General features: G+C 66.7%; 2 protein-coding genes across 17 annotated transcripts in view; both read right to left on the bottom strand.

The window, feature by feature from the left end:
* Nucleotides 1-2,500: 2,500 nt before the first annotated feature.
* ADSS1 (adenylosuccinate synthase 1) lies at nucleotides 2,501-18,970 on the bottom strand. Its single transcript, XM_082737370.1, has 13 exons — nucleotides 18,684-18,970; nucleotides 11,016-11,118; nucleotides 8,946-9,008; nucleotides 8,171-8,221; nucleotides 7,788-7,854; nucleotides 6,926-7,033; nucleotides 6,744-6,825; nucleotides 5,921-6,047; nucleotides 5,621-5,775; nucleotides 5,086-5,210; nucleotides 4,199-4,296; nucleotides 2,962-3,111; nucleotides 2,501-2,884 (listed from the first exon to the last, which is right to left on the bottom strand). The coding sequence occupies exons 1-13, from the start codon at nucleotides 18,930-18,932 to the stop codon at nucleotides 2,832-2,834; spliced, it is 1,431 nt and encodes a 476-aa protein (XP_082593496.1). The 5' UTR covers nucleotides 18,933-18,970; the 3' UTR covers nucleotides 2,501-2,831.
* A 1,953-nt stretch (nucleotides 18,971-20,923) lies between these two features.
* INF2 (inverted formin 2) overlaps nucleotides 20,924-26,786 on the bottom strand; it is a 29,806-nt gene continuing 23,943 nt past the window's right edge. For 6 of the 16 annotated variants that reach the window (XM_082737384.1, XM_082737383.1, XM_082737381.1 and 3 more), the window contains 4 exons: nucleotides 26,597-26,699; nucleotides 26,173-26,334; nucleotides 25,007-25,606; nucleotides 24,488-24,693 (listed from right to left, as the gene is read on the bottom strand). In XM_082737384.1, the coding sequence (XP_082593510.1) occupies nucleotides 24,614-24,693; nucleotides 25,007-25,606; nucleotides 26,173-26,334; nucleotides 26,597-26,699 (945 nt within the window). In that variant the 3' untranslated portion in view covers nucleotides 24,488-24,613. Of the gene's footprint in view, nucleotides 22,247-23,210; nucleotides 23,417-24,476; nucleotides 24,694-25,006; nucleotides 25,607-26,172; nucleotides 26,335-26,596; nucleotides 26,700-26,786 lie in introns of those variants that run through there. The other 10 variants (XM_082737372.1, XM_082737385.1, XM_082737386.1 and 7 more) reach the window with 3 other exon arrangements.

A 26,786-nucleotide genomic window follows, 5' to 3' on the forward strand; every position in this document is an offset into this window, starting at 1 on the left:
GGCGCGCCGGGGGCGGGCCTAGTGGGAGGCGCGCCGCGGGATAGGCGGAGCGCGACCCGGACCTGCAGTCGGGACGCGGCGTGGCGGGATGGGCTGCGGTCCCGGGGGGCGGGCCCGGGCGTGTCTGCGCGGGGACGGGCGCGTGGCTCAGCCACTGCAGGGCCGCGGTCCCTACACCCTCGTCGGAACTGGTGCCGTCCCTTGTTTGTCGCCGGCGTTGGAGGACGGTGCGCGTTTCCTGGATTTCGGGGGGGCTCCCGGAAGTGGCCGCGCGTCACTTCCGGCCGGCGGGGGTGCGGGCTGCGGTCGTGCGGGGCTCGGCGGGGGTGCGGGCTGCGGTCGTGCGGGGCTCGGCCGGGCTCCGGCGGCGGTGTGTCCGCGCGCGCCCGGCGGGACCGAGGGGCGTCGGGGGCCCGGCCGGCCTGTGTCCGCCGCCGCCGCCCCGGCCCCCTCGCCGGCGCCCCGGGTCTCCGTCCCGCCGCCGCTAGAGCGGAGCTGCCGCGCGCGGGGCCGGTGCGGCCGGTGCGCCGCCGCGGGAGGGAGCGCGGCCGCGGCCTGAACCTGCGGGACGGAGGCGGGAGGCGGCCCCACCGCTCGTGCCGGGAAGACGCGGGTCAGCAGCCCGAGGCCCTTCCGTGCGGCTCGGACCGCGGCGTCCGCGGGGGCCCGGCCCAGCCTGGAAGCACGGCCCGGCGGCGGCGCGCTCCGGGGCCGGGGTCGGTGCGGACTCGGCTCCCGCTTCCCGGTGCGGCGGGCGGGGAGGTCGCCTCGGGGCCGCAGGGCGGTGCGCCGCCGGCCGTGCGGCGGGACGAGCCCGGGCCGCGGAGGCAGGCGCGCAGCTTCCCCGGTGCAGCCCGCCCCTGCCCTGCCCCGCCCCGCCCCGCCCGGCGGACACGCGCTGAGGCCCGGACGGCGCCCGCTCCACCCCGCCCTGCAAACGCACGTGCGGGCGCCGCGAGACACGCGGCTCCGCTCTCGGGCCCCGCAGCGCGCGCCCGCCTGCCGCGCCACGTGCAGACCCGCGCGGCGGCTCCCACGGCGCGAGCGGCCCGGGGTGCGCGTGGACCGGCGGTCCGCGGCCGCCGTCCGCCTGCCGGTCTGTGGACACGGTCGTGCGCTGGGCACCACCCGCTCGTCCTTCCTCGGGCGCCGAGCGAGACCGCTGGAGCCCCTCGGTGCCGCCGAGACCGCGCCTTACCGCCTCCAGCCCTGGGCACACCTGGGGCCGGAGAAGCGGCCGCCGGGGGCCGGAGGTCGGTGCCAGGGAAGAATCCCGGTCCGCGGAAGGCGGCCTGCGCAGCGCTGCGGGCCCCGCGGGGACGCCGCCCGAGGCCGCCCCCCGAGGTTCTGTCTTGACGTAGGGGAGCATCCCCAGTGCGCCTTCGCGCGCGGGGTTCGGCAGCCCCTGCAAGGTGGAGGCTTGGAAGCCTTTTCTGCAGCTGATTTAAACTGCGGGGTAACCTTGCAAAGCCACGCCGGGAGTGTTTACACGGAATAACGATTTTCTTCCGAAAAATGCCTACTCTGGTTCGCGGCGGGAGGCGTGCACCTGTGCTGTGGCAAGACGCGGCCAGGCAGCCGTCTCTGCAGAGATCGTGTGGGGTCCCGTGCAGGGGAGGGGACACCTCTCTTTCCCGAAGATCCGACACCTGCCTCGGGCTGTCCTCCTGCCCCTCTCGACATACCGTGGAAAGAAGTGATTCTGGGAAAACTCAACAGTTTCTGCTGGTGCCCCTCACCCCCGCCTCCAAATAGCATTGCTCCTCGCTGACTGGCAGCCCAGAGAAACTGGTTGTAGCTCCTCCTGAGGACATCCCTCACGACTGTTGCGGGCACTGCCTGGAGCAGTTCGCTGGTGTGCGTGAGGTCCCAGGACTTTCCGGATGGAGCCTGCGCCCCAAAGATCCTGTCACGTGGTTAGCATCTCTGGCCGGACTGGAGCCTGCTGCACCGTGTGCTGCCTGGGAAGAAAGCCCCATAGGCCCTCCACCCATTTCCTGAAGCCCAGATGACAGCGTCAGGGTTACGAGGCTGGGATTGAACCCTGAATTAGAAGGGTCCTCCCCATCTAATTCCTTCCCTCTCCTCTCAAATGATAGCAAAGGGGCCGTTATTTTTCTAAATTGACCCAGACCTGGAAGAGTTGTTCAAGGAGGTCACTCAGCTTCTAGTGGAGAACACAGTAAGCTCATGCAGCTGTGGCCACTTAAGTCGCTTATTCAGTCCAGTGGCCTCTGGAGGGATGAGGGCAGGTGTGTGCAGCCGAGGTGAAGAGGGGCTGCTGGGGGCTGCCCCATCCCTCGCACGAGGCTTAGAGTTCAAGGGGGTATTTCTGTAATGGTTCCCTTCTGGGACACACTGAAGGCCCATGGTCTCGCCTGCCTGGGTCCGTTCCTGTCTGAGCAACCAAACAGCTTGGCTTTGTGATCCCAGAAACTTGCATCGCCCAGTCCACTGTCCCAGTAAAGTCAAAAGGAAAGGACAGTCAGAAGCAGACACAGACTGATCGCCACCGTTCAGTGGCTCCTGGCTATGTTTATTACTAAGTGGCTCCCGCTGGCCGTACAACCATGTGACTACTAATGTGCCATCAAAGTTCTCGGTTTGGAGTGCTCCTGCTCGTTTTCAGTAGCAGGGTTTAAAAAGAAAAAATGGACATGACGCTGGCTGTCAGATGTTCGGATCACTGTAGAAGCCTGTGGTGAGCTGAAGGCTTAGCGAAAAATACCAAAGTACAGAAAATAGTTTTCCTGCTTCTTCCTTCCAGGCGCTGACTCTGGCTGTCGAGGGGGGACAGGACCGCTGGGGACCGCTCGGCCAGCGCGGTCTGCCTAAAACAGCTGGATCATCGAGTCCCTTGATTTGCCAACACCAACCCATTTCACTGGAAGGGAACAGGGTCGCTCAGCCCCGGAGGTGGGGGGCAGAGAGCAGGGCGGTGGCCGGGACACGGGCACCTACCTGCCACTCCAACGTGATTCTCCACGAATCGCACGTAGTTCTGGGCCTGCGGGGGCAGGTCCTCCCACTTCCTGGCGCCCGTGGTGTCCGCCTTCCACCCGGGCAGCGTCTCATACTCAACTTCAACCTTCTGCAGTATCTCCTGGTTGGCTGGGGAGACAGGGCGGGGGGGGGGGGGGGGGGGGTGACCCACGTTCCCAAGGTGCTGGTGCTCGGGTCGTCCACTGGGGGGCCTGCTTGCCACCGTGGTCAGCCAGGGGAAGGCATGCGGCCCTGTTTGCTGCGCCGGGGGGTGGGGAATGGCCCTGGGACATGGGCTGCAGCCCTTCCAGACCCCCCTGCACATGGACTTGATAAGGGGTCTGCTAGAACGCCTGCAGGTGACTCAGCTGAGGAATTCCATGGCCCTCACTTGGAAATTCTTTTAAGATTTTATTTACCCATTTATTTAGAGAGAGAGCGCGTACAGGGGCTGGGGCAGAGGAAGAGAATCTCCAGCAGGCTCGGCCCTGAGCACAGAGCCTGACTCGGGGCTCGATCTCATAATCCCAAGATCATGCCCCGAGCCAAAATCAAGAGATGCTTAACAGACTGAGCCCCACCAGGCGCCCCCTTCCCTGTGACTTGGAAACTAAAGGGTCCTGAAGCATGAGGGACCCTGAAAGATCTCTGTCCTGTTCCCAGGGCAAGGACCCTGCTCTAGCCAGGAGTCTGTGGCTCCCTGCACATGACCCAGTAGAGGCCAGCCATCCCTCACTGATGGAAGGTGCTGGGACACGTTGTCTGTCGCAGGGTCTTCCCTGCACGCTCCCCAGGGCACTGGATCCCTGGGCCTTCTCCAAGGTCGGGTCAGTAGGGGCAGGGGATGCAGGCCAAGAGGACTTGGGGGGGTCTACACATGTGCTCAGAGGAGAGGGCTGCTAGGGGGAGTGCAGTCAGAACGGGAACTGGGAGATTCAAGAAAAAACGCTTTTGTGCTTTCTAAAAGAAGGAGCGCATAGTAATAACTGAAAACCATGTTTTCTTTGGTAAGACCGTCGTCTTTACGTTTGCACAAAGCAGTCCATGCCTGTCCAGGGAGCTTCCAGGGCGCCCAGGAGCTGGGCCTCGGCAGTGCCTGAGCGTCCCCGGGGTCTGGAGTGAGCGGGGGCTGGCTCCCACGGGCCCCCCCAGTCTGCAGACCCACCCCTTCTCCTCTTCCCATGCAACAGACAGAAAAGCCACCACCTCCCCGTACCTGGGAAATAGGGGATCCTTTTTCCGTTCAGCTTGTATGAGACGCCGACCTTCACCTCGTCCAGGGCATCCAGGATGTCTAGTTTTGTCAAGGCCAGCCTGTCCCCAAGCCAGCAGATGGAGCTGCGCTGCAGAAGCCTGCACACCCGCGTGTCCCCTCTACTGACGGCCGCCAGCGAGTGTAGATGCGGTGAGCCCAGAAACCCGTGGCCGGGCTTGGGGGCATGGCTTCTGCCTGGCTGAGGTCTCCTCCCCTTGGGCGCGCCCCCATGAGACCCTGTTCCCGTGGCCCTGGCCCTAGTGGCCCTCTGACAGGGCCGCGTGTGGGGTCTCTGTGGCCAGCAGCCCCAGGGACACCCAGGGACTGTGTGGAGCCACCGTTCTCAACCGGCTCAGCCCCTGTCCACCTTCACTCTCCTTTCTCCCTCGCAGGCCCTCGTGGGCGGGTCTCTACGCGTCCTGCACCCACGTGGCCGCCCCGGTCCTCTGCTCTGCTGCAGCCGCAGCAGGCACCTCAGTGCTGAGAGTGCGACCTCTTCGGCCCCTGGCCCCAGTGTGGGGACAGTGTTGCTCTCCCACCGCCCAGCCCCACACCCCAGCAGACCTAACGGAGTTCTTGACAGTCAGGCCTGGCCAGGGCCCACGGAGAAGGTGGTGTGTCCACGAGGGCCACGGTGGAGGCCCTTGGTGCCAGGCTCACACTCCCTCTCTAGACGATCGACCTTAGCCTCTGGGTGCCAGGATGCCCTTGGGCCGCCCCCTTCCCTGCTCAAGCTCAGGAGCTGATGGCCGGCTCGCGTGTCGCCCGCCATTGTGGCCCCGCTGTGGGGTGGGTGGGGAGTCTGTGGCCAGCACCCCAGCATCACACACGTGGGAAGGGCTGCTTACGCGGTGAAGCCGTTGACCATGTGCGCGTATCTGAGAATCATCAGGTCTAGCCAGCCGCAGCGCCTCTTCCTGCCCGTGGTCACCCCCCACTCGTGGCCACGGCTCTGTAGCAGGTCTCCGATTTCCTGCGTGACAGAGCAGGTCCACGGCGCATGAAGGGGGGGTCTGCGCCTCGCTTCTGAGCTCAGCGCTTCTCTCCGCTGCCTCCCCCTCCTTCCCACACTGGCCTCACACACCTCTGCTCAGGACCAGAGCCTTGGGCCCTCGATGCCGAAGGGACTCCCAAGACGGCCCCTGAGCCGCACCACCTGGGGTGCTCGGAGGGGCCGTGAGGCACGCGGCTTGCCTGCGGTGCTTCCTGGGGAAAGCGGGTCCCCGGGAGCTTGCGTGGTGCGGGGCTGTTGGAACGCGCCACCTCGCACGCACCTGTGGCCGCCTGCTTCCGCACTTGCCCTGTGTGTCTCTGCACACCCCACCCCTGGGCACCCGCATGGCTGTGTCCCCCTGCTGTGGTCCTGCTGGGATGGAGACTCACATTGATCTGCTCGGTGGGGAATGCCCCAATGCCCACGCGTGTGGTGTAGGCCTTCACCACGCCGTAGACCTCGCCTATGTTCTGTGGGGGAATGCCCAGGCCCGTGCACACGCCGCCCACAGTGCAATTGGAGGACGTCACAAAGGGGTAGGTCCCTGCAAGAGAGCCGGTCAGGGGCTGCCCGCCACCCTGCGGACCATGCTGGCCCCGGGCTCTGGCTTGGCAGAGGGCAGTGGCCAGCCTGGTCCCCAGCAAGCAGGAAAGGGGGTTTCATTGAGATCAGCCAGGCTGGGGACCTACCGAAGTCAATATCAAGGAGCGCTGCGTTGGCACCTTCCACGAGGATTTTTTTGGGGGTGCCATGGAGCGCCTCGTACATAAAGTAGACGCCGTCTCGCACCATGGGTCGGATCCGTTCAGCAAAGCCCTGAGGGGCAGGCAGAGGAGGCTGGGGGTGGGAGCCAGGCCCCTCCGGACAGCCTGAAGTTCTAGGGCATTCCTTTCCCGAAAGGGGCCTGCCCTGCAAGCCTGTCCTGAGATGTGAAACGGCCCCTAGCCCCCAGCCCGTCTGGGTCTTGTCTGCGAGGCTCGCAGTGGTCTCCTCCTGCATCCACGGGCTGAATTGTCCCCCACCCCCAACTCTGTCCATGGTTCATCTGTTGACGTCCTGACGCCCAGCAGCTCAGAAGGTGACTGTATGTGGAGACATGCCTTCAAAGAGGGGATTAAACCGAGGAAGGGCTTTGTGTTCTGCTCACCCTGTGCTGCCGCTCTGTGTCAGCAAGGCCACCTCTATCCGCTACCCCAAATAGGACAGGGACAGCGTCTTTCCCCAGCACATCCCGGGAAATGTCTCCTGGTCCCCTGATCCCCTGGCCTCCGGCGAGGGGGGGACTCTCCTGCCCTCAGTGGCCTGGGTTTGCACAGGAGGCCTGTGGTCGCTGAGAGGGCCAGCCAGTACCTGGGACAATATGTCCCTGCGCGTTCCAAGGGCGTCTGACAGCGGAGCTGCACCTCCGTGGGGCGGGCCTGCCGCTCCCCGGCCCCGCCCCCGCCGCTGTCCGGTGCCCCCCGACCGGTCCCCGCTGCTGCCCCGCCCCGCCGCGCCTCGCCTCTGCTCTACCTTGAGCCTTTTGAGTTGCCCTTCGACGTCCACTTCCAGGCTGGGGAACATGGACTGGTGCTGGCGGGCCAGGTTCTTGAATCTGCGGGGACACCAGTGACTGCGACCCCGCGCCCCGCCTGGTGTCCGCGCCCGCAGCTCCAGCCGCAGTCCCCCCCTCAGGCTGCGCGCGGCGCCGGTACCTGGCGGAAAATTCATCGAAGTCCGACAGGAGGTCACAGACACGGAGGCCCATGCGGGCGGCCTTGGAAGAGTAGGCGGGTCCGATGCCCTTCCTGGTGGTGCCGATACTGAAAGACAGGTGGCCGTGAGCCTGAGGGGCCGGTCCCGCGGGCTGCTGGGGCCTGGACCACCCGGGCGCTCAGGGTGCCAGGCAGCGCCCCTGTTATAAACAGGGTTGAGCTGGGAGGGACGGTCCCAGGGCAGCACCTGCAGTCTGGGACGGCTGTGAAACCCCACTGGTCCCTCTGTTGTCGGTCAGGAATCTGGGCTTTCCATGCCTTGGCTTTCTGATGTCCTGCCTGCTCTGGGCCCCAGCTTCCCCCTGGCTGGGCACGGAGGACGCTGCAGTCTGGGTCTGCCAGCGGCTGCCTCCCCAGGGGCTGGGCACACTGGCCATGTCCACCTTGTGCCCACTGACGGCCACTGCTCTCAACCTGGGCTCAGTGAACGGCCCACTCAGCTTCCACCTGGCACTTGTGGCTATGAGTGTGTGTGTGGTCTGCGCGTGCACACACAATGGGCCTGCGTGCACACAGGTGGCCAGTGAGCATGTCGCTCGGTGGGGCAGGACGGCCCTGGCTTCACCCTGTCCTGGCTGGAGAACCGGCGCCCTGCACATTCTCATAGATATCTTTGGAGGACAAAGTCACAGCTGTGTGTGCTTGTGGGGCAGGGTGGGGGGGCCTGTGTATGGGGTCAGGCTGTGCTGGGGGTCTATGGTCATGATGGCTTCAAGGGGACCCCGTCCCCCCCAGCTGGCACACTGCAGAGCTCCCAGACTCGAGAGCCACTGAGACGAGAGGAGCCCCTGGAGATACTCACTTCTTGCCCTCCTGGGCCTGCCGTTGCACTTCCTGCAGCCCGTCAACGGCCTGGTGAAAGTCAAACACTGCGCGGCCCGGTGAGAGTGCCCGGGCGAGAGACAGACACCGGGTTATGGGGCTCCCCTGCCCGTGCCTGGGCTGCCCAGGACAGGTGGTCCAGTTTGAAAGGGGACACACTAGAATCTGCCTCTGCCCAACGCATGCTCACATGTGACCGGGAGTTCCTTTGGGCCTCAGTTTTCCCATCTGCCAATGGGGACCGTGATTCCCACCCCCTGCCTACTTGGCAGTTCTCGGAGAAGGCCCCTTGGGGCTACGTGGGCTCAGTGTGCGGGAGAGGGGGCGGCTGTGCCCGCGGCAGGCGGCGGTGCTGGTGCTCACCGAGGTGCGCGCGGTCGGAGATGATGAGCCTCTTGTCCCAGTCCTTCAGCCCTGCGGTCACACGGCAGGCGGTCAGCCATCCCGGGCAGCGCGGCCAAGGCTGGGCAGCCAGCCCAGCTCCCACCCAGGGCAAGAGTCCACAAAGGTCATGTGGGTGGGCCGGGCCCTCCCCTCATGGCCCCTCTACCTGCTGAAGGCCGGGAGTCTCACCCCCACCCCCCTGCGGGACCTCTGGTACGTCCTGGTGCTCCGGCCCAGGGTTGGTTCCTGTTCTCCCTTCCCGCTCCTGTCTGGAACTCAAGCCCAGAGGCCCAGCCCTGCTTCCCCCTCTAGACAGTCTTCCTGGGGGACAGCTTGCCCAGACACCCTGGCCCGTGGGCTTGGTCACTGCTTGCCTCCTGGCCCCAGGAACCCCCAGGAGCCACATCTTTCCCTGTAGGCGTGGTTGGCCCAATGGTTCCCCAGCCTGGTCGGACATCAGGTGTCCTGGGAAGCGTCATCAAATTCTAGGTCCCAGGGCCCCTTCCAGACTTCCTGAGTGGGATCCTCCGGATGCCCCCTGTCCCCAGAGTCCTGAAAACTTCCCGTAAACACTGAGGCTCACAGCCATGCTTCAGGCCTCGCATCCCGAGTGCAGACCCAGCTTTCTGCACAGGTCTGCTGAGCTGGGGAAAGAGACCCCCCCACCCCCCAAGAACCCGCGCAGGAGGCGCTGGCCACCGCACTGCTGGAGACTGGCCCAGGCCAGGGTGCGTGTGTGCCGACTCAGAGTTACCTTTCTTCTCATTTTTTTCTGCTTCTTCGAACAAGCCGGGTAAGTGAACGACCACCCCGTTGCCTGCAACACAGCACAGGGGACTGAGCCGCACGGCGGCCGTGGCAGCGTGCGTTGGAGGGGATTCTGCCGCCTGCGACAACACGGACGGACCTCGAGGACACTGTGCCGAGTGACACAGGCAGGTCCAAAAGACAGAGACCCTGTGTGATTCCACTCATGGGGGTCCCTAGAGGAGTCCGATTCACAGGACAGGAGGGGTGATGCCAGGGGCTGGGGAGGGGGACAAGGTTCGTGTTGAATGGGGACAGTTTCAGGCTGGGGAAATGGAAAGTTCTGGAGACGGGCAGAGTGAGTGAGCTTCGGGGCACTGAGCTCTGCGTGTCGAAGCGGCTAGCTGGTGGGTTTATAAGGAGTGTGTCACGGCAGGAGAAGAGGCGGCCGAAACCAAAGCAACAGACGCAGGTGCAGAGCGCGAGAGCAGAGGCGTCCCAGCGAACAGCGGAGGGCACTGCCGGGAGTGAGGACCGAGCCCGGGGGTGTGAGGACCGAGCCCGGGGCGGAACCATGCTGAACTTCAACAGCGCGGAAGCCTCAGGAAGCTGGTCACTCGAGTGGTGTGAAAATGGTGTGAAAGACCCTTCCCGGCCCGAGCAGGGCCTCTGGGGAGCCGTGCCTTGCCTGCTTGGGACGCTGAAATGCCATCTGTGGACATCGTTCACAGGGACGGACTGAGGCCCACAGAAGGAAGACGACTGGCCCCAGGTCACAGCATGTTAGCGTGGGGTCCAGGCCAAAGCGAAATGCTGTCCCTTTTCTCTTAGAAGGAAGGCAGCCGGCCGGGCCACCCGCTCTCTTCCCAGGAGGAGCCCCCCCCTGCCCCGCCCCCCTGGTCCCCACGAGGGCCGCCGGTGGCGGTGGCGTAGGCTCTGCCAAGGGAGACAGGATGTGGGTCCAGATGGCAGTGGCTCAGACTGTGCAAGCCACGCCAAGTACAAAAGGTCACCTAAATGCCAGGGTGTCCTGAAGTGGCCACATGGCAGGGGCCCGGGGAGTGTCGCAAGCCGAGGGGCAGCTGAGTTCGGGCATGTTCGCCCCCTGCCGAGCACGCTGCCAGGCGCCCCCTCGACCACACAGCCTGGGCTCCGGCTGCTGACCCTGACTCACCCCAGCTCCAAGTAGGGCCTCCCTGGCCTCGCTTCCCACCAACTGGGGCGCAGGGCCCAGCAGATGAGGCTGGGCCAGGAGAAGGCTGCAGGAGAGCCTCCCCCCGAGCCCTACTCTGGCTGAACCCCGGTGTCACTGTGCTGTCCTCGCCCACACGGCAGCCCAGGTCTGTCCCCCTGCGCGGCCTGACCGCACGCAGCCCCTCAGCCAACACTCCCCTCCCTTCGGCAGCCCTGTGCCCTCACTGGGCTTCCCAACACGGCGTTGGGCCCAGAGAAGGCGCGTGGTGGTCTTGGTCAGGCCCGGAAAGAGCCAGAGGAAGTGTCCTGGACGCTGCAGGAGGGCATCTGGGTTGGGGGTGCTGCTCTCGGCCAGCGAGGCTCCGTGTAGAGCTGGGGGGGGGGATGGAGGGAGGGGAGAGGGGCAGAGAGAGAGCAGGAAACCCCACAGTCCTAGAGGCTGGAGGGACCCTGAAGGGCAGGGAAGGCCCCAGCCAGGGCAGGGGTGCTGTGGGGAGGGGGAGGCAAGGGGAGCCAGCAGGCTGGGCATCCGCCCGTGTGGCAGGAGTCCAGCCCCTGCTCACGCTTGCACATGTGTGCGCGTGCGCACACACACACACACACCCCGGCCTGCACACCTGTCCACACAGCACACCTGCTCACGGACTCACACCCACACACGGTTACTCCCATACGTGCGCACAGCTCGCACACAGAGCTCTGTGCGGCCTCCCGCCCTCGTCCCTCTGGCCCAGGCTGGGCGGCCGCCAGGACAGGACCCCCACCCGTGAGCCAGCCCAGCACTCCTGCTGTGTGCAGCCCCACATGCAGGGGCACCCTGGGCCGGATGACGCCCTGGCCTGTGCGGCCGACACGCGCGGGGCCCCGGGCCGCCGGCACTCACCGATGAAGGACACGGCCTTGGAGTTGATGATGCCGCTGGGCAGCAGGTGGAAGTCGTACTCCCTGCCGTCCACCACCACGGTGTGCCCGGCATTGTTGCCACCCTGGGAACAGAACCCCGATGAGTATGCGGGAGCCTCAGGGCTTGGCCTGCCCGGGAGGGCCCGTCCAGCCTTGCTCTGGACTAGCTCTGAACACAGGTGGCTTAGGGCAGTGGTTCTGTCCCCCAGGGCGTGTGGGACACTGTCCACACTTGGACTTGGGGGCCTCTGGAGCCGGGGTAGGCTCTGATGCACGTCTGGGTGCACCGGGTCACCGGCCCACGCCACAGAGGAGGTGCAGAGGCCCGGCCAGGGGACTGGCTTGGAGGGGACCCGGGCTGGTCCCTGCCCCCCGGCCCCTGGCCCAGGACCATGCCATGGGCCCACGCTGATGCCCCGAGGAGGCTGGCTTGGCACAGGCCCCCTCTACGAGCCCCTCTGGAGGGCCCTCCTCTGATGCAGGAATGACGGGCCAGCCTCTCCGGGAAGCACAAATCCAGGCCCCCACAGCCCAAGCTCCCTGGCGGTAGAGGTTGGGCTAGACAGCACCGTTGTTTGGGACGAGGTGAGGGACAGGTGTAGCCGTTGGCCACAAGGCCGGCGCCCCCAGGCCCCTGAGCAGGGGCCAGTCCACCTGGCCTGCCGTCTAAGAATAAGAAGGAAAACACGGCTCTGAGTCTAGCTCTGTCCTGGGGGACACCTGGGTGACAGGGTCCTTTCTTTGTGGGACTCTTGCTGGTTGGGCCTGGGGCTGGCTGAGGGGGTTGGGGGGGCCAAGGAGATCTAGTCCCAGGAGGGGTGCCCAGCCTGCTGTTCCCACCAACAGAGGACACGGTGCCCCCCCCACAGTGTGCCGCACAGGACCCTTGGGGGTGCCCCTGGGTGGGGAAGCATGCTGGCCCGTGCCCGTGCCCTGTGCTCAGCCCAGCCCCACCTTCCCGTCCTGAGTTCCCACAGAGACGTGGGCTTAGCCACAGGCCCCTCCAGGCCAAGGCCCAGTTCTTGCCACACAAGCCTGTCCTCCTGCTTCGAAGAGGAGGGCCCTGGGCCGCAGGCTCTTGGTGGCCTTGGTCTTGCCCATTCCAGGCAGGGCTGAGTGACCGTGGCCTCCTCCCCGCATCTGCCATCCGGGAGCACCTGTTCCTCCCAGAGAGTCTGGATGAAATTTATGTCTCCCAGTTTCTGCACCCAAACAGCTCGTGCGGGGGGTGGCAGGGCACTCGGGGTGACAGCAGAGACCCCAGGCCCAGTGGCTTTCGCTCCCGGACCTCACGTCAGGCCTCGGTACGTGAAGCAGTGGGGTTAAGGTCTGAATGCGTCTCCCCGACGTCCACAGCGCCCTGCTCCCCGTCTCCACCCTGTGAGCTCTGCCAGCTGCCCACGGTGCTCCTGCTGGAAGCCGGGTCCGCGGAGGGCCCAGACGCCCGAGCACTGCGGGTCTGGAGTGCACGTGGACAGTCCGGTGCGTCTGATCCTGCTGCCCCCGACGTGGCGTGGAGGGCGTCTCTGACAGACGCCCGGGGTCCCCGCAGTCTAGGCGTGCGCTTGACACCCTACTGTGACCATGCCCCCCCCCAGCGCCTCGTCACCGGTGGGAGCCGAGCTGCCCTGGGGCTCCCAGGTCACTGGCTATGGGAACTGACCACAGCCTCTGGGGGAATGATGGTGGATACGGGTGGGCTGCGGGGAGCAGACGGGAAGGACAAAGGGGCCTGTGGGGGCCTGGGAGCCCGGGGGCCACCCCACGAGCAAGGGCGGACAGGCAGCTCCAGGCCCCGGGGGCTCCGGACGGAGACGGCAGTGGCAGGTGAGGTGCTGAGCTGCGCGGGCAGGAGGTGCGGGAAGGGGCCCCGGGGGGGCGGGGGGGGGAGGAAGTGGGCGGACGCTGGTGGGGTGGGGGAGACACGGCCGGGGAGGCGGGGGGCTCAGAGGCACACACCCACCCCACCCTGCTCTGCCCTCACCCCCACATCTGTCCGCCGACTCCCCGCGCATGGGCACCCCAGCCAGGATCGTGTCTCGTGCGAGGGGTGCTGGGGGCGGGGTCTCCATTGGCAAATGGGAGGACCTCGGTCCCAAGAGCGGGCGTTCAGGGCAGGATCCAGGCTGTTCTGGGACGCAGCACCCTTGCTTCCCTGCCGGTACCTTCCCCCCACAGCGGCTTCGCACCTGCCACAGCCGGGCTGGACAGTCCCCCTCCCGCCGCCTGCTCTCCCAGTGCTCGGGGCCAGTGTCGGTTGGCCTGAGGACACACGCGGAGACCAGAAGCACTGTGAAGCACACCCCCGCCTCTGTGTGGGGTAAACACGGGCACTATCAACAGCACAGGCCACTGTGGCCCAGGGGGCATCAGATGACTCGGGCCAGCGGCAGGGCCCAGGCCTCAGACCCCAGTCCACTCCCAGGGGGCAGGAGCTCACCCCAGAACGCTGAGCCCAGGGCCTGCTGACCTGTGGGGAGCATCTCCCAGCAGCTCTGCCGAGGTTCAGGGTGATGGTCCCAGAGACCACCGTCCACCTTCCCCAGGTGGCGTGTGGGCAGGGTGTGCGATGGGGGCAGGGACACCCCACGCACCCTCCTTAGGCTTCAGCCCCACCGCCACCTGCCCCCTGCGGCCCAAAGAGGACCGGGCCTGGGGGCCTTCGGGCTGGGGGTGCAGCTGCCCCAGTTCCAGCCCCGTTTGGAAAACCACGTGAAGGGAGGAGCTTGTCCAGGGTCCCAGTGAGAGCAGGTGTGAACATCCGACCTGGCCTGGCCCCTTTCCCTCTTGGGCGGCTCAGCCTAGGAGGCAGGCTCTGGAGGTTCCACACTCTGTGCCCGAGAGAGTGAGCGAGGACCGTCCTGGAACTCAGGGCAGCCTGGGGCGACTCCCAGATCTGTTCACTGTCTGCCCCACGGCTCCCTGGAGCAGGCCTCCTCTTACCTTTGTACCCCAGGGGACAGGCCAAGTCAGGCGGGAGCCGGGCACAGAGGCAGGGCTCGGGATGGGCCCTCCGGGGCTCTGCCTGCCTCCAGGTCCTCCCTCTGTGGCAGAGCCTTGGGTCAGGCCCAGCTCCGGACCCACCACGGACTCCGAAGCCACTCCCGCCACGCTGCCCAAACCTTGCGGAAGCCCCAGCCAGCTGCCCCACTGGAGGCAGAAAAGGGGGCTCTCACTCCTGGACCCAGGAATAGGACCAAGGCCGGCCCACTCAGAAACCTGGGAAGCTCTGAACCTTCCTGTCCCTGAAGAAGACCAGCGGGCCCACTCTCCTTGGGACCAGGGAAAGCGGGGCCCAGGCGCAGGAAGCCCTCCCCAGGAACTGCCCAGTCTGAGATACACACAAGGCCCCTTGTGGGAGTGTAAGCGGTGGCCAGGAGCCACACAGTGCAGACGCCCTCTCTGGTCCCCACCTGGCAGCGAGAGAGCATGGCCTCAGCCACTCTCTTGGGCACCTCGAGGCCTGTGCAGCCCTGAGAGCCAGCTCTGACGTCCCACTGGGCCCCAAGACCTGGCGGACAGAGAGCCCGTGAGAGGCATCTTCCCGGCCTCCCTTTTCTGCTGCCCTCTGTGGAGCCCCCGGTCTGGGGGACCTGCTCCTGCAGCAACAGGGCAGGCGGTGGGGCTGTGCAGACGGCAGGCGTTCGGTCCCCAAGTCGGGTCAGGCACCTGCTCAGCCGGCTCAGAGGGTCCACTCGCTGGTCGGGGCTCTCGCCCCTCTTTGGAGGCGACGGGGCAGGGTGAGCAGCGAGTGTGTCGGGGGGCACACTGCAGGGGGTTCAAGGGTGCCCCTGGGGCGCCCACCCCACTCCCCAGGGCTGCGCCATCTCCTCAGGGCTCCCCGCGGAGCACATTCTGCAACCCCCGTCTCCCACATGTGCGCCTCGCACGCCAGCATCTGTCCCCTTCCTGCTTCGGTGCGCCAGCCTCGTCCTGAGGGCCCTGCCGGTGTCCGTGTGGATGGCCTTCCGCTGACCTCTGATCTGCCAGGGGCCCCACCCCTCCCGTTTTCCCTGAACCCCCAACAACGTGCGTCTCCACTGTTCTGGACGGCTCCTTTGGCCACCATGCCCTCGGCCCCGATTCCCAGGGAGGCACTAGCCTGGTCATCTGTCCTGTGATGCACCCCCCAGCCCCATCAGCTTCGAGGGGCCCCAGGCCCGTGAGCTCCAGACTCCCCTTCTCCCCAACATTCCTGATCTCATTTCCCTGACAGCTCTGCCCGCCTGCCCCCCCGCAGCTACAGAGCCCGCTGGCCTCCCCAGTCCAGCTCTCGGAGAGGGAGCAGCTCCTCTGCCTGCGTCCATCCCCAGCCCTGGTCTGAGCAGGGGAGCTGCTGCTCCTGGCCGGCCCCGGGAGCAGCAGGGGTCCGGCTGAGTCTGGGTCCTGAGTGACACACGGCGAGTGGCCTGCTCTCAGGGTGGAGACGCTGGACACCTGACCTGAAGTCCACCCACCTACACAGTCCTTTCCCTTGCCTGCTGCCCGCTGCGGTCACTCACTCAACCCCACGCAGAGTGGCCCTGGGCTCAGCACCGCACAGGAGTGGGAGGGAGAGCTCAGGGGCTCCAGGCAGATGACAGTTGCCCATTAGAGACACTTCCATGGCCACCAAGAGCTGTGTTAGCTGGGGGATGCCCCCCCCCAAGCACCAGAGGATGCGGACATGCAGGGACGCCTGCTTCTGGAAGCGACAACAGGCTCTCCCCACCCTTTGTCCCATGGAGGGCCCTGACCAGCTGGGGATTCAAGGTGAGGCTCGGTATCTCCTGATGCCCACATGGCGAGAGAGGTCCCCCAGCCCCCCCGATCTGCAGGACATGGCCCTTCAAAGAGTGAGACCGCCATGTACAGAACCGTAGCTCTCCACCAGCAGCTCGAGGTCGCTGGACCTTCCCGGGGCATGAGCTGGATAGACAAGTGCGCTCCCCAGATGGGCGATCGCATGCGGACTGTGGTGGAAACCGAGAGAAACACAGCACCCTTGTACTGGACACGGTCACCCATGGAACCCCGGTACCGTGGATGCTGCCGTTGCAAGGAGAGAATTTTAAATCCCAACCGTGGCAGTCCTGGCCAGGGTGCCCCAGAGCCTTCTGGACAAAATAACTTTGGGAATGGAGGAAGGACTGGGCGTGAGCAGCTGGCTACGTGGGCCTGGGGCCGACTCCAGGCCGGCGACAGGGGGAGCAGCTGGAGGGAAGAAGAAGACAGGGCCCAGGGGAGGTGTGTGGACTCCTAAGACGGGAGGGCAGAGCTCATGGCCGTGTGCCGGCCCCAAGTCCCCGTGGAGAACAGGGATGCCAGCAGCGGTCCCCAGGGGCGCCGTGATATGGCCCAGAGGGAACCTGTGCCGCTATGAGCCAAGGGAGGCCTTTCCTGCCATGCCCCGACCGCAGGTGCCCCACAGCAGCCCTCACAGGCCCAGAGCGTGGGACAAAAGGCGGCTGGGGTGTCCTGCAGGAATGACAGGGAGGCAGGATGTGCGCGATCTTTCCAGTGAGAAGGGGAGGCTGCCCCCCAAAGGACACAGACAACCGCAGGAGGGACCCAAGCCGGAGACCCGGGACAGTCGGGAAGGCAGTGGGGGAGTCCTGGGGTGCGAAGCACAGGCCCCACGTGACCGACAGGGAAGAAGCCAGCTGTGGGGGAGCCTGGCTCTAGACCGCTGAGGGCCCCGAAGGGCTTCAGAGAGGTGCTGAGTTGGAGCAGAGAGGGGACGGGGGTGCGGCTGCTGGTGAGGGCTGGCAGAGGCCGCGTGGAGAGGGCACTCCCGCTGCTACTCAGGACAGCCCTGGGCCCAAGTGACAGGCCAGGTGACTCTTCTGGTCACTGGGGCTGGCCAGCTTCAGCCCTTCCAGGCAGCCACCCAGAGAGGACTCCTGCCCGCCGCACATGCCCACCGCACATGCCCGCTTCTGGAAGCCCCCTGCTCCCATGGGCTGCTGGCTCCTGGGGTCAGGGCTGGGTCTGGCTCTCTGCACCCACAGCCGTGACTTTGAGCGTCATGGCAGCTTCCCCAGGGCCAGCGCGGGGCCCTCACTGCACATGCCCCGACAGCCTGGCGATCTCCGCGGGTGGGTGGCACACGTGAGGGCCCAGGTGGGCTGCTGCTTCTCATTCCTCAGCTTTTCTGGGTCTCCGTGTCCCTGCTCTGCCACACTGTCTGGAGGCTAGAGGGAAGAAGCCCCCTTGGGCTCCCAGGACAGCCCCCAGTTGTCCCCACTGTGAGGTCACCCGGGGCTCCTGCAGGCAGAGATGCATCTGATCTCAGTCTGAGAAGTCAGCTTGGGGCGAGGGTGCCCCGTGGGCCCCAGGTCAGGTGACGGGGCTCCCGCCTGTTCTGTGCTTGGCTGGTCCTGTCCTGCTGACCCATGTGGCAGACCCACGCCAGAGCCCTTTCCGCGGCCGGGATGGCCTACAAAGCCCTCTGGGCTCTTCAGAAGGGAGACGGGCCACAGACGGACTTGGGAGGCTCACTGGAGCCAGCAGGTTACCTGGAGGGCGGCGGCACCGTGTGCCCAGCGGGACAAGGGCCCCTAGCTCAAGCAGCAGGGCGCCCGGAGACTGCCTCTGGCTCCTGGAGACTGTCCGGGGCCGGGATGGGGCTTGCTCACTGGCTCGGGGCAGAAAGGGTAAGAGGTCTCTCTCAGGCTGGGGTGCGCCTTCCAGAACCCACTGTCTGTGTGGGACAGGAGTGACCCAGAGAGTGGCTGAGCCAAGTGTGTTCTTCGAGCCAAGCGTGGGGCCCATGTCCTTCCCTGGGAGTGGGCCCCCGCCCTAACCTTCCTGGCAGGAGCGGGGAATGAAGCCCCACACCAGACGAAGAGCTCAGGGGTGCCCCTTCCCCATTTGGGGTGGCATTTGTGGGCATGGCTCCAAACCCCACACAGCCAAAACATGCACCTTAAACCCGGCCCCCTCTGTGCCCTGAGCTCTAAGCCCCAGCTCTAAGCATAGCTCTCAGTCCTGGCACAGGGGTGGTGGCCCCAGGGAGCAGCCCCAAGGACAGCCCACAGCTGGCAGTGGTCATCCTGGGCCCTTGGGGACAGAGCCCACGTCTGGCCTCCCTGGTGGTACCGGCAGACACTGGGTCGCCCTGGCCAGCCACCCGTGGCCACCCCCTGCCCCAAGTCTGGCCGGGGACCCTCCTTGCCCCTGGCCTGTCTGCCTTCTGGCCCTAGGCCATGGTCCTGCCCCTGCCTCTGCCTGCTCTTGGCTGCCACCCCGTCCCCCCCCCCCCCCCCCCGTACCAGGCCCAGACAGGGAGGAGGGAGGGTGTCTCAGACCAGCCAGGAGCTGGGCCCCCACCCCACCCCCACGCCGGAGGGCCCAGCGGCACGCCCATGGCGCACCCCACCCCACCCCCTGGAGATCGGGTGTCCCCAGCTCAGCACAGGCATTTATAGCTCCGCCCTGGCGCACGGCCTGGAGGGGTGGGGCTGGGCGGGAAAGGCAGTGTGGGGTGGGGGAGGGGAGTGTGTGCGTGTAGAAGGGTCCGGCGGCCGAGGGGAGGCCGTCCAGGGAGGGGAGGCATCGAGGCCGTCCAGGGAGGGGAGGCATCCAAGAGGCGTGTCCAGGGCGGGGATCGGAGGACAGGGCCCCAGGCCCGAGGGAAGGAGGGGCTTGCTGGGGGGGGGACCCGCACCTGGCAGCGGCTGACGATGTCGGCGTCCGTGGCCAGCAGGTCCACCACCTTGCCTTTGCCCTCGTCCCCCCACTGCGCGCCCAGCACCACCGTCACCCGGGAGCCGGTGGCCGCCGCCTCCTGCTGCAGCCTCCCGCGCTTGACGCCCCCCGAGCCTGGGGGCCGGTCGTTGGAGGCGCGGGTCCCCGACATGCTGGTCCGGCTCCTCGGCTGCGCTGGGCCACGGGAGAGCCCCCGCCGCTGTGCCATTAAAAGGAGCCACCCGGGGCAGGGGGCGGGCCGGGGGCGGGCCAGGCGGGTGCAGTGGCGCCTCTTGGTGACCTCCAGGCTGCCGGGTCCCGCCCCTGCCCGCCCAGCCACCACCGGGGAGCGGCGGCCGGCAGAGGGCACCCACTTCTGGAGCCGGGGGCACAAGGACAGATGGCCAGGTTCCCCCTGTGGGGACACCTGTGCGGCCCTGTCCCGGGGCGGGACCTGGGTACCCACTCCCCTGGGTCCTCACCAGGCCCGGGACCACAGGGTTTTAGAAACCCGGAGGGGGGGGGCCTCTTCAGGGTGAGAGGGGGAGCCGCGACCTCACACCCCACTGGGGGTTTGGAGGGGGCGGTTGCCTGTGGTGAAGCTCAGTCTGGGGCCGACGCACATGCTCTGGTCGGGGAGGACAGCATGTCCCCTCCCCAGCAGCCCCACCCACACTCTCGGGCTCAGTGTCCAGCAACGACGAGCCGTGGCAGGACCACCGTGCCGTCCGCAGCGGCGGGCAGGCTCCACGAGGCCCCGCGGCAGACCCTTTCCTGGCCCTCTGGAGGGCCTGGGCTTCTGGAGAGGATTTGCAACATCTGCTGGGCTCCTGCGGGGCCCGCCCCGCCCCCCAAATCTCCCGTGTGGACTCCGGTTTGGACATGGCTGGCCCCGCTGGGAAAAGGGGCCAGAGATGGACCCCTGTGGGCAAGAGGGTGCTACGGGCCCCTCCCCCCAGGGCCAGAAGACCCTGTTCCCTCTCTGGTGGGGGGACTGTCTTCAGTACAGAGAGACCTGGAGCCCAGCAATTAGCCTGTGGCTCCACGGGCTCCCCCAGGGTCCAGAAGTTCCCACGGAGGAAGAGAAGAGTCACACAGAGGTCATTGACGGAGTCCCAGCAAAGGAGGGCGCTGTCCGCCCGCACTCCTTAGTCCTCCCCTGTTCCCTCCCTACAGTCCCCTGGGCCCCCGCCGGGACCCTGTTCTCTCCCATGGGGACCCCACTGGTTCCTTTCTCCCAGCATTGCTGTGAGGCAAACGCCGTAATGCAAGCAACAAGCGGGGTGTGCGGGGTGGGCTTCTCGTCCTTGGCCTTCCTGGGGGACAGCAGCACCCCCTTGCCCACCTGTGGGAAGTGGCTGAATGGCGGGAGACTCTGGGCAGGCCGGGGTGAGCAGGCATCGGGTGGCCAGCAAGGGGCTGTGGCCAGGGTGCCTGGGTGTTACCAGGGCAAGGCGGTGGGAGCGGACCTGGGGCAGACGCTGGCCTTGTAGACGAGAAAAAGGCGGCCTGGTGGCCGAAGGGAGCAGGAAGGTGGGAAGGGCTGTCTCCTGCCTCCGGAACGCCCGCGGAGGGGTGATGGGCTGGAGTCCCGGCAGGGCTGGGTGCTAGCTGGGGCCCTTTCGGGGGAGCGTGGGGCTCAGGGGGCCACTATGGGGGTTCACATGGGATCCGCAGGGCCAAATGCTGGCAGGCAGCAGCAGCAACTCCCCCAGGCCTGGCTCTATAAATAACCGGTGGGCCTGGCCGGGGGGGGGGGGGGTGGTCAGGCTTTTCTATAAACAGCCCTGTCCCCGCCGGCAGCCGGGCCTGGCCTGTCACACGGCCTCGCCTGAATTAGAACACGTCCACCTGCAGCGACCTGTGCACCACGGGCCTGTCACCAGGGTCATGGCAGCCCAGGTCACTGAGGTTGGGGGGCTCCCTGTGGGAGTGGGGTGGGCTCAGCCACTGAGCCTCATGCTCAGTGGTCGCAGACACGGACTCCACGGTCACCACGGGCACAGGCGCTCATGCTCTTGAGAGCAAAGCAGTGCCGCTACTTCGGGCACCTCGGGGTTCCGTGAACGGCCACCGACTCGGGGCTGATTCGCACAGGAGCCCCACCCCCCGGGGCCGTCCACGCTGTGAGGCCCACCCACTCTGCCAGGCAAAGGCGCAGAGTCCTGACCCACGTTCCAACGCGGTGAACCCCGCAAACACGCTGCGTGGGAGAAGCCGGCCACGGAAGGCCACGTAGTGGCCTCTGTTTATAGGAAATGTCCACAGAAAGCAAATCTATGGAGATGGAAGCAGACTTAGGGGCCGGGGGAGGCGGCACGGGGCACGCCTGCTAAGAGAATTCGGGGGGATGATGGAGTGTTCTAGAACTGAATCTCTGTGCTTGACGGCTGTGCAAACCCGCTGGAGTCCATGGGCGAGATTTCTGTACAGAGGTGCTGGGCTCCCCACGCCCCCACGCTGGGGTCTATTGGGCACCTGCTCTGGCCTGGGCCCGGGGGGGTTTTGGGGCAGTGGGCAGGCCAGCACAGCCGCGGCGAGGGTCAGGGCCCGCTTGCTCGCCGCTCCGGAACACCACGCAGCACTCCCTGGGCCGGCTTTCTTCTTTATTGGTCTGAGCCTCTCCCTACGCCAGCCTCAGGAGCACAGACCTGGGGCGGGGAGGCTGGCCGCCCCCAGGCCTGGGTCCTTGCCTCCTCTTAGCCTAGCAGGGGTGGAGCCCAGTCCCTCCAGAGGCTGCAGCAGCTATAGCCACAGCAACAACCGTGCTGGTGACACGGTGGCCAAGCCTGGTGGCAGCAAAGGCTGGGCGTACAGGGGCGGGGGCCGGCTCCACAGGGTCCCCCACCTGTTTGCTGGGCAGAGGGACCACGCCGGCCAGCCTGCCCCTGCCGCAGGCCCGGGGGTCCTCCACCCGCCTATGCCCAGCTCAGCTACCGCAGAAGAGCAGATACGGAAACAATGCGACTCCGTTAAAAACCGCTCTGCCCCAGCCCAGGTAAGCAGGCTGAGAGGCGGAACTGGGGGCGGGGAGCAGGGCGCAGGGGCTGGGTCAGGAGGCGGTGGGCGGGGTGTGGGGGCTCCAGCTCTGTGCGGCTCCCGTGGCTCCGTGGGGAGAGGTCTGTGAGGGCCCGTCTCCAGAAGCTTCTGAGCGCCCGGGGCTGGAGGGCAGGGCACGGTGGAGAGGCGCCCTGGGGACGCAGCTGAGGCTCCTCACCCCTGCGGGCCGTGCCGTGGGGCATGCGGGTGTGGGCGTGGGCATCGGCATTCAGAAAGCAGACCACACGGGGGCTGGGGGCGTGCAGGCTGTCCAGGAGGGGGCCAGGAGGCTGGGCGCTGGGGCCTGCTGGGTCTCGGCCAGAGCACCCCAAGCAGCTCTGGGAGGCCCACCTCCCCGGAGGGTAAGGCACAGAGTTTTGGTTTCCCAGGGGCCCGGTTCCAGCCTGGCCCTGGAGGGGCCCAGCTCAGCAGTACCTCCGGGGGCCCCCCGTGGTGGGGGCTGGCCGCAGCACTCTCACTTGGCTTTGGGCTTAAGGCTGAGGCCTGTGGGAAGCGAGAGGAACAGCATCTTTAGGACAGTGCCAAGCAAGGTGCCTGCCTCTGGGTCCCCAGGCTCCTGTGGTCCCACCGCCACAGCCCGGGCGGCTGCACTGTGTCTCCCTCGGTCCACGCTGACCCCGGGCCCTTGTTTTCCGGCAGCAAGACCCTTCCGGGTGGAAGTCGCCGGGATGGCCCCCAGCCGGCGGGCACTGTCCACCTGCCCAGGCCCGATCCCTGGGCCTGCTCTCCCCACCCCCACCCCCACGAGGCCCTGCTCTCCGCCTCCTGCCCCACCCCTGCCTTACCCCCACCAGGCCCTTCTCTCCCACCTGACTTCACCCCTCCCCGAGGGCCAGGCCACACTGTCCGCCCCCATCAGTCCCGCTGGCTGCCTCTCCCTGAGCTTCCGGCTTCCCGACCCCTGACGCCGGACGCGTCAGACCTGTCCTTTCCCAGCGGCCACAGCTCCTTGGTTCCTGCCACCTGGACGCCCCGTACCTGGCCCGGCCCCCGGCCCCCTAGAGCCCTCTGGTCCAAGGGCCCCTGTTCTGGGCTTCCCTGCTGACGCCCTGCCCTGCCCCTCCCACCCCAGGCCCCCGGGGTCCTGAGCAGATGGGAGTGAAAAAGATGAGGCACACAAACGAGAGGCAGAAAGGTCAAAAGTCCCTCAGAGCGGGGTTTCTGTCCCTGCGCCCCAGGGTGCCAGGAGCCCACACAGCAGGGGCTCCCACATCACCGCCTCAACCAGGCAGTCGGCCTCCAGGCCCCGGCCCGTGGGAGAAGGGGTCCCGAGCCCCTCTGGACCTGCTCTGGGGTGGACTCAGGTCATGTGGGAATTCCTGCCCCAAACCCCTGAGCGCAGCCTCACTTAGGACACCCCGGGGGCCGGGTTGGGGGCCAGGCGGCAAGATGCCTTGAACCTTCCAACCCCTCAGTGAGCTGAGCGCAACGCCACAAATGCTATTAATTTTGCTAGTTTTGGAAAGTTCTTGCCGTTTCAGAGTGGAGGGCGCGTGGTGGTCGTTATGGTCTCACAAATCCCCCATCTGGTGGCCGTTTTTCCAAATAAAAGCTTGAGACGGAGAGGGTGAGATTCTCTCCTGCTCCCAGCCAAGGGCATGCTGGGGCCCGGGGAGGCAGTGGGCTGCTGTGCCGGAGGACAGGGGGGCGGTCCTGCGGGGGCGCAGAGCTGTGCTGGGCACACCAGGCTTTCCCTGGACCGTGGCCACACGTGGCTGCCAGAACCCCAAACCCAAAGATCCCACAGCCCCACTCGCTAGTGCTCGCTGGTGTTTCACCGGAGAGCCAGGCTTCGAAAGTAATCCCAGCAGCAAGCTCGGGGACTGAGGCTAAAGCCCGTACTAAGAGCGGGAAATAAACCGTCCGGGGGGTGCGCCTGGCTTCTCGCCTGCCCTTGCTTCCTCCGGGCACCACTACACCTCTCCTCCATGCCCTGGGCCCTCTGGGTCAGCACCGAGCTGGCTGCAGGCGGCCCCCTGCTCCCGAGGAAGTGGATCGGTTCACCATCAGCACGGCCCAGAACGCAGCAGGGACCCCAGGCCTGTCTGTCTGCACCTGTGAGCCTCTCGGGCCACATCTGAGACAACCATGGTCCTGCCCGTCCTCGGGGTCCCGGGAGGCCCAGTGCTGTGGACCCGGGATGTGCCTACAGACCCATCTGCGGTCTCCAGGACCTGGCTACAAGGGAGGGGGGGCATGTCCGTCCCGTGGAGAGGGCCCGTGGCCCGTCTCTTCCTGGCAGCCGGACCTTGGGACTGCTTCTGTTCCTCACTGCCTCCCTGGGGACATTTGTGGCCCGACCAGAGCTGGGGTGTGCCCCGTGGAAGGTCTCAGAGCAAAGGTTACCACCCTGGGAGATAGAAGTCAGGAAAGCCCCAGGTTAGCCGGACTGCTTAGGGCAGAGGCGACCCCCGCCTGCCTGTCCCGCTCGGAGGCCCCCCACCCTCCTGAAGCCCCTCTACCCGGTGCACCTTCCGAGGTCACGCCTGGCACACAGCGGACACCAGCTAAGCGAGGCACGGCTCCCACCCTTCCAGAGTGGGAAGAGAAGGCAGACGGCCAGGCGGGTCCCAGCACCAGCAGCACAGGAGGACAGGGCTTGCCGACAGGCCCAAGCGGGCCGCAGGGAGGCAGGTTAGCGTCCAGGAGGGGCTGGGCACGGGCCGGGCCTCCGCGGCCACCGTTAGTGCAGGACACCAGCACGAGTACCTACCTTACTGGATCACACAGAGTCTTTTTGTTTTATTATCGTCAGAGTCAGGGACAACCTCTGCTTTCAAATAAGAGAAACGCACTCAACGGCTTATTCCTGGCCTGCCCTGAACTCGGAGCTGGGGGGCTGCCAGACGCTCAGGCGGTGTGGACACGGAGCCAGACCCGTTGGGCCTGGGGCAGCCCCAGGCTACACCCGCCCCAGCTGCCGCTCCCTGCTGGGGACGGCATGAAGCAGGAGTTAGGGGGTTTGGGCTGTGGGGACAAGGGCCGCCCGCCCCCAACCAAAGTTGCTCCTCCCCCGCGCACAACGATGGCCGTCTCCTCTCCTGCAGGACGTGGGGTGTCCTGGGAATCACCCACTCTCGGGAGGAAGAGGAGGGAACGGCCAGCGGCAGCGAGAGGCGGAGGCCCTGCTGGGGCTGGACGAGCTCTGACCACACACCGGAGTCCCCACGCTCCGTGGGCCTTGCCTACCCGCGAGCCCTGCTTCGGGGGACAAGGCACGACGCGAAGGGAGCCCCAAGTTACCTTCCTGGTTCCTCGAGGGACGCTTCTTCCTCCGCTTGCCCATCCTCTTTGAAGCCTGTCCCCGGGTCCTGGGGAGAGTGCCGGACCCTGAAGAGTCCGTGACTGTGTCCTCAGAGAAGGACCTGTCCAAGGACGTGTCCAGTGCAGAATCTGGGGCCGTGTCCTCCTGGTCCCCATCCCCGTCCCCAGCCACGCCAGGGCCTGTGGCAGGGAGGTCAGCCTCCTGCGTCCCCTCCACGGTGCTGTCGGCCTCAGCCCGGCGGACGCCTCGAGGGGCTGTGGGGTCTTCGGCATCTTGGCCTGACCCCGTGGCCCCAGGGGGTTTGTCACCAGACAGCCTGAGAGGTTTCAGGGCCTGTGCACTGCCCAGCACCACCGGCCAGGCGCCCTGACAAGGCTGGGGGTTCTGGGGGTCCTCGGTGGTCAGGACGTCGCTGGCGTCTATGTAGCAGGAAGAACGCCTCTCCAGGGACCCAGGCCCGTTCCCCTGTGGCGGTTCTGCAATGGGCTGCGGGCCAGGGGCAGTGGCGTCGGAGAGATCCCAGCCCTGGGGCTCAGAGGCTGGGCCACCGGTGCCTTCTGCAGGGACTCTGGTGGCCGCTGTGGACACAGAATGCGGCAGCTGAGGGCAGGGCCCGACTCCCAGGCCATCCTGCGGGCGTGCCCAAGCAGAGGCCTCTGTCCATCTCAACATCTACCCGAATGCCACCAGCACTGCAGAGCCCACTGCCCCGAGAACCTGCCCTGGTGGCCCCGAAGTGTGGGTTCCCAGAGAGCAGGCCCGTGGTGTGGCTGGGCGGGGGACACTGGGCCAACTTCATGCCCGTCCCAAGAGCCCCCAACTCCGGGCAGCCGCGCTGAGTGGAGCGCCCCTCCCCCAGGCCCCAGCCCACCTCTCCCACCACCTCAGCAGCCCCGAGCCCCAAGACACGGGTCAAAGGCCCACTGCCTGAGGGGGCTGCAGGGAGCCCTCTGCCACCGGCAAGGGGACCAGAAGGCCGAGCTGACCCTCTAACCCCACTTCATGGCTGTGCCATTTCTCTGGCAGCCAAGCAACCACGGGGGTTCTCCCATGAGGTCAGAGAGGGCTTCCTGGAGGAGGGGAGGTAGCAGGCAGCACGGAAAGCAGGAGGGAGACAGTGATGAAAGGTGGGAGAGGCTCTCACCAGGCGCCTTGTCCCTCGGTGGGTCCGTGGCAGCTGCCTTGCCGCCCCCCTCCGCGTCCCCCCGGCCCCGGGCCGTCTTCCGCAGCTGGAAGCCCTTCCTGATGTCGGCCAGCAGGGCGTCGATGACACACACTTCCTCCTGCTTCCCGACTCCCCTCCTGACTGAAAGGCCCCCAGACCCTCAGATAGGCTGCCTGCGGGTCCCTGGACCCCACCCACGTGACCCTGGGACGATGACCAGGAGGGGTGGGCGGTGCCCCCAGAGCTTCGAGGCTAGGGGATGAGACCCGGCCCCTCGGAGGCCCCCCGCTCCCCCTGGGCCCCCACTCCCCCTGGGTTCCCCCAGCTCTCCCTGCCCCCCCTACCCCCAGATAAGGCCCCCCCCCCCGCTCCCCCTGGGCCCCCGGCCAGGGCCTGGCCTCACCCGGCTTCCCGTCCTCGCCCCGTGGCCTCCGGGCCTCCTCCTCCGCCAGCTGCTGCTTCCTCCTCTCGGCCTTCGCGGCCTGCTCCTTCCAGTCCTTGTTGTCCTACGTGGGTGGGTGGGGAGCCCGTGACCCCCAGCCCTCGAAGGACAGCACAAGCCCGGCAGCCCGTGATTCCAGCAGCTCTGCCTG

This window comes from Mustela nivalis, assembly GCF_964662115.1.
Source record: "Mustela nivalis genome assembly, chromosome: 6".
NCBI lineage: Eukaryota > Metazoa > Chordata > Mammalia > Carnivora > Mustelidae > Mustela > Mustela nivalis.